Source organism: Pleurodeles waltl, chromosome 8, assembly GCF_031143425.1.
Source record: "Pleurodeles waltl isolate 20211129_DDA chromosome 8, aPleWal1.hap1.20221129, whole genome shotgun sequence".
Lineage (NCBI taxonomy): Eukaryota > Metazoa > Chordata > Amphibia > Caudata > Salamandridae > Pleurodeles > Pleurodeles waltl.
Window position 1 is genome coordinate 260,623,598 of NC_090447.1, and position 17,294 is coordinate 260,640,891.

Sequence of the window (17,294 nt, forward strand, 5' to 3'; positions counted from 1 at the left end):
AGGCATTTCTGGGTATATATACTGGGTTTCTGACCCCACCAAATCAGACACTTCTGGATCTACACATGGACACTGTCAGAGGGATTGCCTGGCTGCCAAAAGGACTCATCTGGACTGATTTGCTGAGAAAAACTGCTGCCCTGCTTGTTGCCCTGCTGTCTGCTGACCTCTGCCTCTGCTGGAAGGACTCTGCTTCCCCACACGCACTCCTATAGGAGTTGGATTGGGCTTGCCTCCTGTTCTGAAGTCTCAGGGCCACAAAGACTTCACCCCAGAGAAGAAAATCCCTTTGCGTCGGAAAATCGACACAACACCTGCAGAACTTGACGCAGCGCCATCCTTATTGCTGAAAATTTGCTTAATCATCTACCAGATTGACGCCAGCATGTCAAGGATTTTCAACACATCGTCCCTGGGTGTCAAAATATCTCCGCATTGCAGTACGGAACCAAGGCTGCGTACCAGGAAATCGACGTATCACCTTGCAGGGTGGAAAAAAATGACACATCGCCTGTGCCATGCTGCAAACTCTGACGCAGTACCTTATTTCTAACTGCATCTCTTCCTCTGCAGCCCTCATGCATGGTTATTTTTGACGCATCCCAGGTACTGTGTGTTACAGGGATACAACCATTGCCTTCTAAGTTAAGCCTGTCTGCTGTGTGCCAAGATACCAGAGGGTGAGCACAGGATAATTAGGATTGTGTTGTGACTTACCCTGACTAAGATTGTGGTCTCTACTTGGACAAGGGTGTATACCTCTGCCAACTAGAGACCCAATTTCTAACAGCGAGAAAAGGTGTGGTTCTCCTGCCTTGAAGCCAGGGTTTACAAACTGGTGTGACAATGCCCTACCTGCCAACTCACAAGCTCCCAAGAGGCCCTAGTGCTCATCATAACTGAAGAACACTGCACTGCATCCAGGTCTAAACTTAGTCTACACTTTGGGAGTTTTCCAAATGGTAGGACCATCATTGGTGGATGGATATTCAAAATACCCAGTCGTTAAAGTGATGTACCAAAGTGACACCAGTACCGGAGAAGGTATTTGCACTGTTTGGTCTCCCCAAAGAGATTAAGACAGACAATGGACCACCTTTTCAGGGATCAGAGTTGAGGACTGCTGGAACAACTAGAGATGCAACACCACTGCTTCATACCTCAGTGACCACAAGCAAACAGAGAGGTTGAGCGCTTTATACACACCATAAATAAAGCCCTCCAGATTGCCCTGATGGAGAAGTGATTGCTAAGAGAATACAGAGGAACACCACACCTCTCCACACAACAGTCTCTGTGGCCACTGATGCTGAATGGACCCAGAAGAGACACAATCCTGGTCTATCCAGGTTGGTCGCTACCACAATATAATCCAAAGGACACCTAAGCCCGACTCACACAAAACAATGCACACACGCAAGTCTGAAGCAACATGCAGCAACACAGCACATCAAACCTGGAGATCAGGTAATCATCATGGACTGGCAACCAAGGTGGAAGTTTCAGACGCCTTTTGAACCAGAACATGGACAGTGCTCATGTTGGCTGACACCATGGTAACCACCCACAAAGGGAATGAGCAAGTAACCTGGAATATCTCATGGTTCCGCAAAGTTGCCCTTCCAGAGTCTCAAGAAACCAACACAGAAGCAGAGAGCACCATGTGGGACATATCCACCGAAGGAAGGGGATGTAGTGAGCTCCCTGCAGTGAGCCTCACACCGGAACAAAACACCTGCCATGACTCCCGAGACAGAGAGACGCTCATGTCACCAGCGGTATGATCTCTGGCCAGATCCCCCACTGAACCTAATGCTCAAGGGTTTAGCATGGGGTCCTGGTTAGCAGAATCCCAGTGACACAATCAAACACACTGACACCAGGCAGAAATTCGGGGTAACATGCCAAAAAGACGGGACTTTCCTACGCCATGTGAAGGGAATCAATATCATGTGTTTCACTGTGGCACCGTGTGAGTTGGCAGGTCTGCCTTAAGCCTGTCTCATGAGCCCTGCTTCTCGCACAATGTTTTTTGACATTGTGTGCCAGCGTGATTGTTAGGAAATCTGAAGCTCACCCCCTCCCATCTCACTGACCAAGCTATGCCCCTGATTCCATTTCCAGGGTGGCTAGCAGTCAGTTATGAGTAGGACGGCACCAGATACAGGGCAGCAGTGGAGGGCTGAGGATGGAGTGGGTATATATCTTGAACTGAGGCTGGAGGGTTTTGGAGTGGGGCACAGAGACACATAGGGGTCAGCACAACAGAGAAGTTACCCCAGGGGACATTTGAAGGCCCTCTTGATCTTTGAATAATTGCCATGGTTTTAAGGGCAGCTCAACCAGACAATGGACATTTCTAAAAAATTGCCTTCAGCCATCGACTGAAGGAAGCTGACCAACAGCCTACCCTTCTGTATTGTATGTATGTACGTGGATGTGTTTTGATAATATGTGGTCACTAGCAGACCGCTACAGCTTCGCTAGATGAGAAATATGCAAAATATGGGGGGATCATGAAAGGAACATGGTTGTGTGAAGCCTTTAACTTGTATTATAGAAACAACAGCAATTTAATATTTGAATATGTAATTGAATCTGCTCCAATTTTGAAAAGTGAAGAATGTATACAATATATTGTAAAATTACTACATTTTGCTCCATGCTTTGAAATAGGTTTTGTCTTATTGCGATATATAAGTGTGAAATGGCGAAATATGAGTATGAGGAATCTTTCAGTTTTTGAAATAAGGTGTAATTATAATATGCATTAGGTAGCATCCCTCCGTTTACCCTTAGATTATCTCAAGGTGCTGTTTCTAAATTGATTCGACAAAACAGAGTGAGACATATCGATAATAAATATATCTTCCTAATTTTTCAGTGAAGCTGCGACATTTGAACAATACAGCCAAACCAGTCTTCTTGCTAAATTCGATCAAGATTTTGAGAATATATATCGAATGTCCTTAAAATATTACTCGGGAACTGTTATTGGCCCAAAATATAAATTGAGAGTTCTCCGAATTAGACTGCGGTCACTTGCAGATCCGGACAGGTAAGGTGATGAATGTAAATGATCATAGTTTTATGCAATGTATGTAAATTCAAAATGAATGCAATGGTGCCTTCGGATTAGGCAAATATAGCTAAAGCCTTCAATTGGTGACCATAATCCATCGTAAATGGCATCTGAGGATATGTCTTATTTACGGTGGCCCCTCAGATACCATTCCTATCAACGTTTTCTGCCTGGGTCTGCCATGTCAAACATGACGGTCCCCGACACAAAAAGTTCTGAAAGGCCCTCGACGTGCTGGGAGAAAGCTCCCAGCATAAGAAGATGCTAGTTAGATCAATCCAAAAATAGAACACTGCTTTGAGGTCTGTCGTGCAAATTAAATAAGAGATAGCAGGTCTGAAATGACGCTATGCTAGAATATACAAAAAGTGATGGATAGAATGCTCTAATTATTCTCAGCCACTGGTAATTACTAATGCCGTATTCCAGTTCATTGTTATTTTGCACACCATGCCAAATCATTTTGTACCTAGCCATATGCAAGTCAGTCTTGACCCTGCTCCGATGGTAACAGTTCAGCTCAAACCATAAGGCCTGGTCCCCTCTGAACCGGAACACAAGCAACCCAGGACTGGTTTCACCCCTGACAGGGCTCATCAGCCAGGTATAGATAGGGCCACTGGAATTATGCAGCAGAGTAGGGGCAAATTAAGTGGCAGAGTTGAGTAAATTATGTAGCAAGAAAAGGCAAATTATGTAACATAATGCTGCTACTCTTCAGACTCAGCTCTTATTGACCTATTTTATACCTTTCAGACTTCTCAGTTGAAACACTGTTCTGAGCCGTCTGAAGTCGTCCCACGTGATGTAATCTCTATCCCTTGATTTGGATCAGCCTTAACGCTAGATATTGACCTTGCCGTATTGTAGTAAAACAAAATAAATTGACTTGTTAGATTTTGATTAACTATACTATTTTGCCATGTTTTAAATTCCTTTGCATTACCTACCTGAACTTTATCAGCAATGTTTAGAAAAGGGCTTATCACATTCCTTGCCCGACATGCTTCTCACAATTTATTTTCATTTTTCATTGTTATGGAGAGTCTTCCTGCAACATAAACAGATATGCTGAATTTCCTGGATCGTGTACTGAAATCTTAAGGACTTTTGGACATACATCAAAGTAATTACAGAATGTTTTGTAAAATTTGTAACTTTGAAAAATTACGATTTCTGAAGGACTGGAAAAAACAGTAAAGAATACTGTGGGCCCATGAAGTTTGTGGCTCGAACTTTGTCGAGCTCCGTTCAGATAGAACAGCCACTATTGCACTAGTGAAGATTTTTGAGCATTAGAACTAGAACCAGAGAAAATGATCAAGATGATCTCGACTGAGCTACTTAATTGGTTTGTATGATGAAACCACGCATGCCATCACCACTTATGCCTTTACAACGTGTTTATATATATATATAAAAAACTTTACCACCCCAATCTCTAAACTCAACCATCCCTAAACCTAAACCCTAAAAAGACCCTTACCACCCAAAAATCTCTACCCACCCTAAACCCTAAAAATACCCCTGCTACCCCTCCTACCCAAATACCCTTGCCCACCCTAAATACTAAAAGTATCCTTGCCACTGAAAAACCCCTATCCCCCTAAAGCCTAAAAATACCCTTGCCACCCAAAATTCTCTACTCACCCTAAACCCTAAAAATACCCTGGCCAGCCAAAAACCCGTACCCACCCTAAATCCTAAAAATACCCTTGCCACCCAAATGTCCTTAACCACCTAAACCCTAAAGTACCATTGCCACTGAATATATATATGTAACTGCTGAATTTGTATGGTTTGGTGCGTGTAAAATGTTAACCTAAGTATAACATACTTGTAGCCTTTTGTTTTATCAATATATACACACACACACACGCCTGCATTATACTTACATTTTTACTGGAAAGGCATGCATGGTAAAAGTATATATGCATGGTAACAAAATGTGTAAAAAACATGCGTGGTAAAGGCATTTGTGTTGTAATGGTTGCGTTGTATTGATCGGGATGTAATTGCTGTTTCTCACTTCAGGGGTTGACACACTGTTGCTTACTTCCTAATCTTCTTAACCCGCCTACTAGTATCTTTTTGGTTTCCCATTGTTTTCTTTAGAATGATTCTGTGTCTGCAAGAACTTTTGGTTTTTATATAAATGTATCCAATAAGTTATTCCTTTATAAACCTATGGGTTTGGACATTTTAAGCCCTTTATAAACCTATGGGTTTGGACATTTTAAGCCCTTTATCTATGAACTGTGTTATTGGTTTGGTACTGTTGCACATGTACTAGGAACAATTGTCTCTGCAGCAGGTTGTGCCAGCTATCTAGGGTGAATCAAGCATTAGTACTCCAATAGAAGCAAGATTGTAAGATTGCATTGACTTTTTGAGAGCTGTCAAAGCTCACATTTATTTTGTAATGTCTTTCTCTCTAGTTTAGCAATCCTGTTTTCTAGAAGAAGTAACAAAATCGATATTGACAGGTAATGCAGGTAATGTGATAAACGCAAGAACGTGACTAGGTAAGAACACAGAAGGACCAAAATGCAGTAGGAACTGAAAGAGGATGAAAGGGTTTAGTCTCAGAAAATTGTGGAGAACAATTTATAGTAGGTCTCTTCGAGAAGTGGGATTTCAGAAAAACACAGATTACTGAAGCCTAGGAATTGTATTCTGATTGCTCCGTACATCTCACATAACAAATGAAATATGGGCCAATTACCACATGCTCACATTGTGAGCAAAACATTAGAGGCTCCTATACCTTAGCAGACTCAAAGAAACAAAGATCTACTCTAATAATTTGAGGGAAGATATTTATAGAGTTTATCAGTATAAAGAACAATGTGAAACATATCAAGAAACAAGACAAGTCAAATAAGCCCCACACTTAACAGAGAAGAATTGTGAGCCTGTTGGTCACAAGTCTGTATACATGGCATAATCTCTAACTGAAAAACAGTCAAAGTGCTTGCTACATATTCATGTGAGAAGTTGTATTGTGAGAAAGGAGGGTAAGAATTCTTCTTCTTCAAGTAGCTGGGGAAAAGGATGGAAAGGATTCCATCACAAGTCTAAAATATTTTCAGATGTAGCTGTTTTATTCATATTGGTTTTCCAGGACATACGTTGGATAGCCTCATTACACCCTAGGCTCTACAAGAGCTTTCTTTAGGTGCAGGTATGGACTTGTAACTTCGATACTGCATGACAAAAGTGATTACAGCCAATAAAATCAATGTGAAAAACAGCTTTAACTGCAACAAAATAGATCTTGATTGGTGTGAGAAAAGCCCCCTTTTGTCATCATAGCCCCCACTTTTTTGCCAGGTATTTGAATGGGTCTCAAAGGTGTTAGTGCCCAGGGCCCCTGATAACAGGTTCCCTGGGTCAGATCTCTTTCCCAAAACTGTTGTAATGCATTGGCACAATTGCAATACCTTTACCTGCCACTAGTCCCTAGTAAATGGTACATAGGGATCCAGGGCATGGGGTATTAAGGGTAGGCCCCTGAGGGCAGTAGCACACATTGTGTCACCCGGTAGGGCCATGCAACCAGATGCACCTAGCACTGGCATTGCAGGCTTATTGTACTGGTGCAATCCTAAAATGCAAACTCGACATGGCACACCGCCTGTGTGTCCTGTACACTACGTACTGTATGCAATATAGGTAAGTCACCCCTGTGGCAGGCCTTCCAGCCCTAAGTCAGGGTGCTCTATACTGTGTGTGTGGGCATAGATGCTTGAGCAATATGCCTGTGCTGTGTCCTTGTCAAAATTAGGACATAGTAAGTGAACACAGCAGCCATTCTAAATGCATGTGCTGGACCCTGGTCATTATGAGTATCACAGCTACAAGACGACCACTCTGAACCCTGAGTTGTTTGGTATCAAACAACTCAGAATGATAAATCCAAATAGGTACCAGTACTGGATTTATTGCAAAATTTACCCAGGGGCCACCTTAGAGGTGACCCCTGCAAAGCTAACTAGCATTAGTATGGTTGCTGGCCAGTCACAACCAGCCTGCTACCAACAGACAAGATTCTGGAGCCCTGGGGTGAGAGCTCCTGCTCTCTGGGTCCCAGAACAAAGCCTTTTCTGGGTAGAAGTGTTGCACCTCCTTCCTCAGGAATGTGCACTGCCCTGCTAGCGAGCTTGAAGGGCTTACCACTTTTGAAACTTGACCCCCAAGCCTTCTGCTAGCAGCAGATGTCTGCCCTTGCTGCAAACCCCCAGTTTTGGTGGGAGCAATGGCAGGAAAACACAGAAAGGACAGGAGGAGTTGTCAGCCCCAGCTTGCACTAACCCTAAGGTGTTGCATGTGAGGTGACCCCTCCATTACACTTCCCTCCATCTTACATGGAAGGAAAATAGCCAATCAGGTGTAGGGAAGTGACCTCTGCCCACAGGAAGGGGTCACTTAGTTGGTGTAGCCACCCTAAGGTAGATGGCCCAATGGTCTCTGCTAGGTACCGCTAAATACAGTATTTAGTGGGCAACCCTAGACCAGAGTTTCAGATTATAAGGACACAAGAACACCAGTAACAAAAAGACCCAAGGCTTGAGAACTGAAGTCCTGCTGTACCAAGCAGAATGTGCCAAACCCGACCAACTGCACCCAGGGCTCGACAATCACCACTGAGGGTTTGCAGACTCTAAAACCCCCCAGAGGACCTTCACCTTTCTGAAAATCACAGCAGATCTACTTTCAGAGTGAAGACACCACTCTCCTGCAACAAAGACCAAAAGACCAGTGAAGTCTAGTTCATTGACAAGCTGCCAACCAAAGAACCGGACATTGTAGCTGGACCAAATTTCACCCGCAGACCACCAGGATGAAACCTACTAGTGTGCCAAGTTTGGTGGCACTCTTAACTCCAGTGGCCGAACTGTGTAATAGCCCTAGGTACTGGTCACTCTACATAGGACACCCAGAAGGACAGTCCTCTCTGGACTGAAAAAGGACCTAGAGGAAACCCTAGTCAAGGAACCACAAAGTGACCTACCCCCTGCTTCCAAGGGCACCTTTGCACACAGCTCCTTGCTCACTGATTCGCTCTGCACCCTGCCATCCTGTGTCCTGTATAAAGATCCAACTTTGTCTCCCACCCCTTGTGACCATGACACTCCAAGGGACCCACTGGACTCACCTTGAAGTCCACCTGTGCAGTGCTTTTCCAAGTGGTCTCCTGCAGAGGTGTTGCACCGGCTCCAAAGACATTCTGCAGCTGCTCAAGCTGAAACATGAAGCTGCCTGACCCTCTTCAGCTGCTCCACAACACTTTACCTGATTTTATATGCATTCTTAATGTATTTCTCCATTGCTTCCTATGGTGCATAACTATGAACAGAACTGAGACATTTTCGAAATTTTGTCTCATATATTGATACTGTGAGTACAACAAATGCTTTGCACTTCTCCAAGATTAGCCTAACTGCTCGACCAAGCTACCATAAAAATTAGAGCATGAGGTGGTCTAGTTTCTTATCTCTGTAAACCAACATGAGATTGCCCGGACCCTGTACACAGTGTGCCTGGTTTTGCACACTGCATATAGGGCCATCCTCCTTCAATTGGCATGTAGGACTGGCAAAGAAGATAACATAACAATGTGTACAAACAGAAAAAGAAAGTTTTTATGTCTAGGGGGGTCTTAATAAAGCCACAAACATTAGTGCTGTGCTTACATGGTGCTGTGCTACAATAACACTGTATGGGGCTGTATTGCCAGTATAAGTTTATCTGTTGTGGGCAATCATTGTTTAGTTATTATCTTCAGGTCAATGGGGCAGAGGTTCCGGGCCAAATGCAACACTACACCAAGTTGGCTATGATACATCAGCTTTCCATAAATTTATAGAAGGTCATAATGAAATGCTCAACAACTCAGTGGTTTGAGCTATAGTGACTGAATTTCCAATAGCAGCAGTTCTAAAATCACAAAACATTAGACCCAGCAATCAACCTGGAGTAGTCCAAAATGATGTTTAGGGTCTCTTTTCCTAGAATGTAGCCAGGTTCAAGGTGATGCTTTAGGATGCCAGAGGACACACTAGAACATTGAGTTCATGTCCGCATAAGAGGGCAGAAAGGCTGAGGGAGAGAGTCTTGTATCAGCTAGGCAAGGTATTTAGAGTAACCTTTGACCATAACCAGGTATTCTAAGCCAAGGTCCAAGGTTTCTTGGCAAGCTCACTACAATACAGACGGTGGCAGATCAGCTGTGGCACTTTGTTAAGCAAAGATTAATTCTGTGAATTGACAAACCCATTACAGCTGACTGGTCTGAGTTCTACCAAATTCCCTTCTACATCTTCTCTAAAAGCTTGATTTGTGGACATTCCAAATGACCGAAGACTTTGGTTAGGGACACCAAAAATATAAATTGTACATATCTTGCTGCCTCATTCGTAGTTTTATTCCTCCATACCTATTTTGCATCCTGGTTCTCCCATCCAAGGAAGCATCAAGGTGTTAATAAATCAACTAACATCTTTTAACAATATCATCACAAAAATCGTAAAGGACTTTGCCTATTGGTTGAAGAGTTGAACAAGGATTAAAAGGCACACGTCAGATGATAGAAGGAAGCTAATATGGAAGGAAAACTCCTCAGATCAGCTCAATGCTGTTGTCTCCAAAAACACAAAATAATCAGAAACATGGTTTCAAAGCCAGAGGTTCTTACAAAAACATATTTTTTGCATCAAATCTTTGTCTAGTAAATCTGAAATTGAATTTGCTAAGAGATACTTGGAAAGTTTAAATCCAGTGACTCCACTCACAACCAATCAAAATGGACAGCTCATTTTCTAGCCCAGTTGCCGTACTGTAAGGGATTCCTCAAGGTTTTGTCTTAGTACCTGCTCACTTCAGTCTTTATCCTGAACCTGTGAGTGATTTTATAAAATAATCTGTCATATTTGATCATCTATATGCTGAGAAAACCTAGCTCTATTAGAAGGTTTGATCTCCTGCTACTTTAACCTTTCTGGCCTTGACTAGTGATAACTTATAGTCTTTGCTGAAAATTCAGCAACTTATGCTTAACCTTCAAAAAGGGAAGTTACTACATTTTCTGCTTTTTTCCAGTATACAAATATCTGAACTTCCTGATCGTATTAGACTGCACCCTATCTATTGATGAAAGCAATAACTCTTTTGTCTTCATTCTGGGCATTACACTCAGAGTTCACATATCAAGAGCTTGGCAAGGAATGAATATTATCTCCTGATACTCAACAGGAGTATCTATACGTTACTACTGGAACATGACCTCAAAGAAATAATTCAAGACTGGTTCTATCCAGTTTAGATTATGTGGCTGAAATACTCTCTGCCATCCTAAACTTAAAATGCATTGACTGATCTCAAAGCCCCCTTGCATGGAGCAACTCTCCCGATGCTGGGGCTCAGCATTTTGAGGACATAAACCCTATATTTCACTCATTGAGTTTGCTTCTGGTTGATGGTGTCCACCTTAGAATCGACATGAATAGTTCACTTATTCATGCTAATCACTGACAGTGCTTGGTAAAGCAAATACAGGCTGCTGTTGGCTACTGCCAACTTTGTATCTTGGGCAGCTTGTGCTCTCCCATACTTGAAATCCCTGATTTCAATAAACTAATGGACTTCTAACAAACATTACTCCAGATATGTACTCAAAGTCTGAAATTCCATCTCTCCCTTCTATAAGTACTACAAACTCCTTGCCTTCTTTCAAAAACAAATAAAGCATGATTTTTCAGTCAGCATTTCTTGCTTTCTTATTCCCGGTTACTAGAAATTTTGGGGCAGATTTACCAGTGAGTTGTGTCAACCTTGCACCATTTAAGGGGGCACAAGAGTGATGCAACTGTATTGGGCCACACAAGGCCACCTTGTGTGGTCCTGCATGGCTTGCTAAATCTAGAGAATTGCAACGCAGTGTAAATCGCTGCATTGTGTTACTCTGCCACAGGGAGCTGTTCCATGGGTGGAGCATTAGTGTTCCCATGCATCCACCCATGGAGGATTTTGGCATATTCCCAGATTTGCAATAACTGGGGAACCTGGGAATGCGTCATAATGCTATGCCTTCCTAGGTGAGGCATAACGAAAATAAATATCTTTATCCTCGTTTTGCCCCTTTCTATGTGAGCTGCATTCTGCAGCACATGTAGAAAGGGGAAAACGCCTCTGGGGATTGTTTTTGTGCAGGAAGGTGCATCTTTCTGCACCAAAACAATCCTCTGTGCAACAAAGGCACCCTTGCACCATGGTGCAAGGACGCTGGCTTTGGCTCTAGGAAGCACGTTGTGCGCCAGTGCAAGGAAAGCCCAGGAATGCATGCTTAGCATTAAATATCTCACATTCCTATTATGGCAGAAGGAAAGGACAGGAATGTGCGCATCATTTTAAATACGGCACATTCCTATTCTTTCAAGCAGCAAGGTGGCTGGGTGGGCTGCTGAATGACAGTTTGATAAATATGCCCCTTTAGGAGAGGCTGGTGTCTGTTAATTGTCTATTCAGTCTTCATGCTTGAAGACCTATTATATTGATCCCATGTAATAGATACCATAGCATTGAGGAATGCAAGCTGCTTTCTTTTTTTACTGATGATTTACAATCTCTGTGTTTTTAGATTCCTTGGGTTTTGTGGGTCTATGTTTTTGGATCGGTGCTCCAAGCATAACGCATAGATTTTTAAGTAGTTGGGCACGAGCCTGACTTCTACATATTCTTGAACTTAGAACAGTTTTTACGTGTTTTTTCTATTTTATTTTAATATTCCATGTATATATATACTGCTTCTGTTTTCATACCTGTGCATGGTTTTGTGCTAAGTACTGTCATGCTCTAGAGACTTTTGTGCACTATATAGAAGCTTCAAATGAATGCCTTAAATAAATACATGCAGTTTGTCATGTCTACAGGAGAAAGAACAAACAAAGCTAGAGAAGGGCTCAAAGTTTTAGCAAGGAAATCACTGTGTGCTCCACAGGATCCCATTCACACTGCACAAAATCTCACATTCTCAAACTGTGCCACACACCTTACAATCCGCAACGCAAATTCAGTGAAGGCCCATTTATGAGGCATTACCTGGCTTTTAAGGTGGGGGTGCTCCTAGGCAAGCGGTTCCCACATTTTTTTTAGAACCACAACCCACTTCTTATAACAACAACTTGAGTTCAACTAAAGCATCGTGTGGTAGCGCACTGTCCTTTACATACAAGACATTTCCTATTAATACAGTTTTACTGGTATAACCCAGTAGTGCACAATTAATAATGCGTGGAAAGGGGGTTTCCGTTTATAGTCATCATTTGTGCATCACCAGGTAGAGTGTTTTGATTTGTTTTGTTCCTAATAAAATCTATGTTTCCAGTACACTTCAGAAATAAAAAGTAGCTTTTTGCGTTTCCTACCTGCTGACTGAATACAGTTAATTTACACCTATTTACCTTTTGTTGTGTGTTGCAAAAAAAGGACATCACACTTTCCTGTACTCCTCAAGACTGTGACATAATTCACTTTAAAAACACCCCTCAGTTTGCGGAAAGAGAAACAAACGTAAACACTAAGCCGATAAGCAGTTATTTGTCTTACCGAGTATTTGAAGCACCAAATGTGAAAGATAAACACAGAACTAAAGACATCTTCATATGTTGCATCTTTATTTATTGGCGACCCACCAACATACGGCTGGCGACCCACTAGCTTGATAAACACTACTCTGGGATTTTTCCTTTCGATGGTTGGCGCCCCTTCACCACAGACCATCAAAACTCCAAGTTGCATGCAATGGATATGCTGTACGTGCCCTTGTTTATAGGTGGGGGACAGTTTGGGTGCACTACCTGAACAGCAATGAAATGAAAGTCTCAGCTTGTCATGGATATCTGGTGATTGTTGAATTCAACACTAGATAAGATAAGGCAAATACAAAAATATCAAACTGTCCTGGGAACTCAGCTTCAACAACCATGGCATGGCTTTTGTGTCTACACAGCTATCAGCCAAAAGTGGAAGGATTTGAGGGCAGCATTCTAGATAATAACACCCTAGTTGATCATATCACCAGATAGCTTTAGGATCTGAGGCAGGGCAGTAATACGTCAGAACGTATGTTTCTTAAGCTGTTCAAAAAGGTATAAAGCAAATGAGCCACGAGATATTAGATCAAAAACAATAGACTAACCCTTCAAAAGACAACTCCATCCTGCACACAGTGGATGGAGTATTCACATGGGTTGTAGTTAGACCACGAAAACATTATAATGCTTTAAAATCGAAGGAATAAGCAGGGTAAACATACCTTAAAACATTCCAAAATATGTAAAGATTGGGATGGATGATATAAATTGCAATAAACAAATCAATTGTGCCTCTTGCCTCTTCTTCAGACTTTCACTGCTCTTGGTATGCAGGGAAGCAACAGATGTTAATGCCAGCTCTCCAAACATTCTGATCATGCATCATGCATGATACCACGCAGGCAAAATGTACAAAGAAAGTATGTTTTTTTGGTTAACAGATTAATTTTGAAACTGTGAACCCTACCAACAATGTATGGCAGTGACAATTTTTTTCTCCCCACATTTAGACCTCAGCTATGCCGCTATGACTTTGTACTTTTGGAAAATGTTGAAACAATCTTCAAGCCTATTCCGTGTGAGAAGATGCAAATGTAAAGAAATGATGAAGACCAGCTGAACATTTTATTCACATCTTGAGACAACTGAACCATTGCTTGTCTGAGCAAAGTATATGATGGTAAAACCAATGAAGTTCCTCCACTTTGTGCTCCATTGTGATTCATAAACAAGGTGAAAGTCATCAGTTTTATCTCGGAAGAAGTCAAAATGCTAGCCTCCTCATAAAGCACCTTTTCACATATTCATGTGATACAGAGTACATATTGTGTATTTCTTTGTTGTAAAATAAAATGTGAATGTAACAATTCTAGTAGCAATCAACACAATGTGCTTATGGAGCAATACATACCAGTGAAACTGATACTGCAGCAAAATTGCATCGTCACATTGAAGAGATAAAGCAGTCTTTATTTTTGTCTGAGCCATATTACTTAGTCAAGATTAATAGTTTACAGGTGCTGATGTATATAAAATACACATAAAGTAAGTGTTCATTCAGTGAATGAATAATTTAGTGGAATGCATATTTGCAGTCCCTGTAGCTCATTGGCAGCGCTGTGCGTTGCTGAGAGGTGATCCTTCTTCCAGTGTACAGACATCATGATGATCTGGCAGAACGTTGGCCCACTTCTGTTGTACTGTAGTTATCACATTGAATGAGGCAGCTAGGGCTTGTGGTAATACACAGGGGAGTAGACAAATGGTAGACAAATCCTAAAAGTCTTACAGGATTTGTGACAGCCACCTGAACTAACACAGCTTCAACATTGCTCCCAATTCGCTCACCTGAAATGGGCATTGGCACATCATAACCGGGGATGCATCCTTTTAAAGGAAGGTGAATTGAGGAGGATATCTGGAAGATGGTCAAAGGAAAGAAGTTACAATGTATCGCTTTATGGTTTGTTATTATGTTAGCCGGAATGATGTGCCAAGATTGTGACATATTAGCCAAATGCATAAGAGCTATGTCATCTTATTTAATTTAAAGCATGCAAAAAAATAACTTTCACTTTTCTCTGTGTGGCAGGATCTTCTTATGATCTTCTCTAAACATTTCATTGAGCATTAAACATGTACTTTTGTGGAATTTGACAGACTCTTTATTGTCTTGTCTTTGGAAAGCATTGTTCTAGCTGTAATGGAGATTGATTTGGTTATGTGCATTTTGTGAATTTGCCTGGTAGACCATGCAATCTTTCATGGCGAGGGTCCAACGGAACTCTAGAGCCGTATTAAATAAGGCACTGTGGAAGCATAACGATGAAGCTGGACTGACAATAGAGCTGTTCCTAACAACATAATTTGTTGCAGATGGCTTTATATAAAGTGGGGCCCTAAGTGACGGTATAAAACAACCTGGCACAATAACAACATGCATTTTTAGAGCAGTAGCCTTATTCACAGATCCAGCAATGTACTGTGGCACCACCCGCCGTTCCCAGGAGAGCCTCAGGGCTCTGTTACATGGTGTGACTGTTTTGGGGTGGAGTACAGTCAAGCCCATGCTTAAGATTTATTTATAAGCATTAGGAAGCATGACTTTCACAGAGGGGAGCAGAACTGCCCCCCTCCAAGAATCAATTGTTGGCTTTGGACACCCACCCTTGTCTGGGTTCAAGGTGATGGCTAATTCTGGCATTTGTTAAATGCACTACATCTCCGATGAGGGATCATGCTGTAAGCTCCCTGTTTATCTAAATTTTTAGACAATCCCTTCCACCTACCACTGTGGGGCCACAGGTGCATTTCAGTTTATGGCGAATCCTGTATTTAGAACAGAACAGAGCGTAAATGCCTCTATGGGGAATTTTGGTTCATGGGACCCAAAATGTGTTTAGACTGCATCTCTTTGAAGGTGATACCATTTTCCAGTTTTTGGACACAGAACATGCAGACAAATCAATGGAGGAAGAAACCACAACTCCCTGAGGTGATTCTCTTCTTTTAAATTTTTCAGCAGAGCAAAGCTTTTTTACTATAACTTCATTCCATTCTTTAGTTTGTGTTATTATGTAAGAGAGGTGCGACGTTTTAGGTAGCATTAACATATTATAAAATCAAAAATATGTCGATTCACAAAACGTAAACGTTGTTAGCCTTTGTTTTTGCTCAGAGTTAGAAGTTCTTTTAAGTCACATGTAATCAATAACATATATTAATTTATTCTATTTTTGTACTTTCACATAAAATGCAATTTCTGTAAATAACATTTTGTTTTAATAGTGTCATTTAATTTATCAGGCAAACAATGATTGATGAATATTGCACGAGAGGCATACAGTTTGCTTACAGCATTTCTCTTTTTTATCTGTTCTGAATATATGTATTTCCCATTGACAACTGTTTTTTTTTAAATGAAGCAACTTTATTACAATATATATGCACGTACATGTATAATAAAAAATAAACCGAGTGCAACCTACAGTAACGTTGCAAATTCATAAGTTACTAAAGTTGAAATGATATGAAACCTACTTAATTTTTTTGCTATGCCATTAAAATCAACGTGAATTTATGCAAATATGTATATTAAATGAATTCCATTTAAGTTATTTATGACTGGAGTGGAACCAGTGATGTGCTCCATAATTAAACCTACGCAAATGATTGGCACAGCAGCTGCTTTATGTGATTATTTACAAATTGCACTCCATATAAATACTTTTTTGAGCGCTACTGACAGATATAGTGATGAGACCAATCTTACTGTTATAATTAGTAAGCAAGGCTTTCATCCACATGAATCGTCATATATTGAGATTCCAAATCCCAATTTGACTTGATTTTCAAATGGACAAAAACGTTTTTTCTAATAGTTGTTATAGAATGCCAGTACTGATAGAATTCGTCCACAGTTCTAGTATCTAGGGATTGTGGGTGGGGGCCCACTGTAGAGGTCACCTTAATGCCTTCATTACAGTTCTAGATTCCTCTGCTACTCCTCCTGAATACTGAATCCTCTCCTACTCCACATATGACAATAATAGAAAACGCATTTTATGCTTCTGAACCAAAACAGACATTGCCAGGCAATCCCGAGTTTCTCAGAAAAACTGCTTGTTATAGGTGGAATTATTTCATTATTTTTGCAACTTCTTTAAAAAATGTTTATTTTCTCAAATGTTGTGCCATTCAACAGATATTTGTAACATTTAAAAAGCAAATTAATTGTTGTTAAAATTAAACAAATAATTTATCAATCAATCAATCATAGCATTTATAAAGTAAATCACTTTCTTTTTTAAGGGTATCTGGGCACTGAGGGTAGCCTGCTTCTTTCGAAAAGGCACATCCTGAGTCTCCTTCTGAAGTCCACCAGAGGGGGAGCTGTTTAGAGATGGAGGGGCAGGCTGTTCCTGGACTTGGCCGCTGCGTAGGAGAAGGAGTGGCCTCCACTGCGGCTGTGGTGGATGCGGGGTGTGTGTGCAAGGTTTAGCGAGGCTTGCTTGAACATAGAAGCTCAGTCGGTGGTTGATGTGGGACAGCCCTAGGTTGTGGAGAGCCTAGTATGCGAGTTTGAGGATTTTGAATTGGCATCTCTTCTGGAAAGGGAG

The 17,294-nt window shown here is 41.4% G+C and overlaps 1 protein-coding gene across 1 annotated transcript in view; it reads left to right on the top strand.

Moving 5' to 3' along the window:
• Positions 1-16,353, top strand: part of LIPI (lipase I) — a 170,390-nt gene extending 154,037 nt beyond the window's left edge. Inside the window, exons 9-10 of the mRNA XM_069204123.1 lie at positions 2,885-3,058; positions 13,686-16,353. Of these exons, the coding sequence (XP_069060224.1) occupies positions 2,885-3,058; positions 13,686-13,773 (262 nt within the window). The 3' untranslated portion in view covers positions 13,774-16,353. The remainder of the gene's footprint in view (positions 1-2,884; positions 3,059-13,685) is intronic.
• Positions 16,354-17,294: the final 941 nt, after the last annotated feature.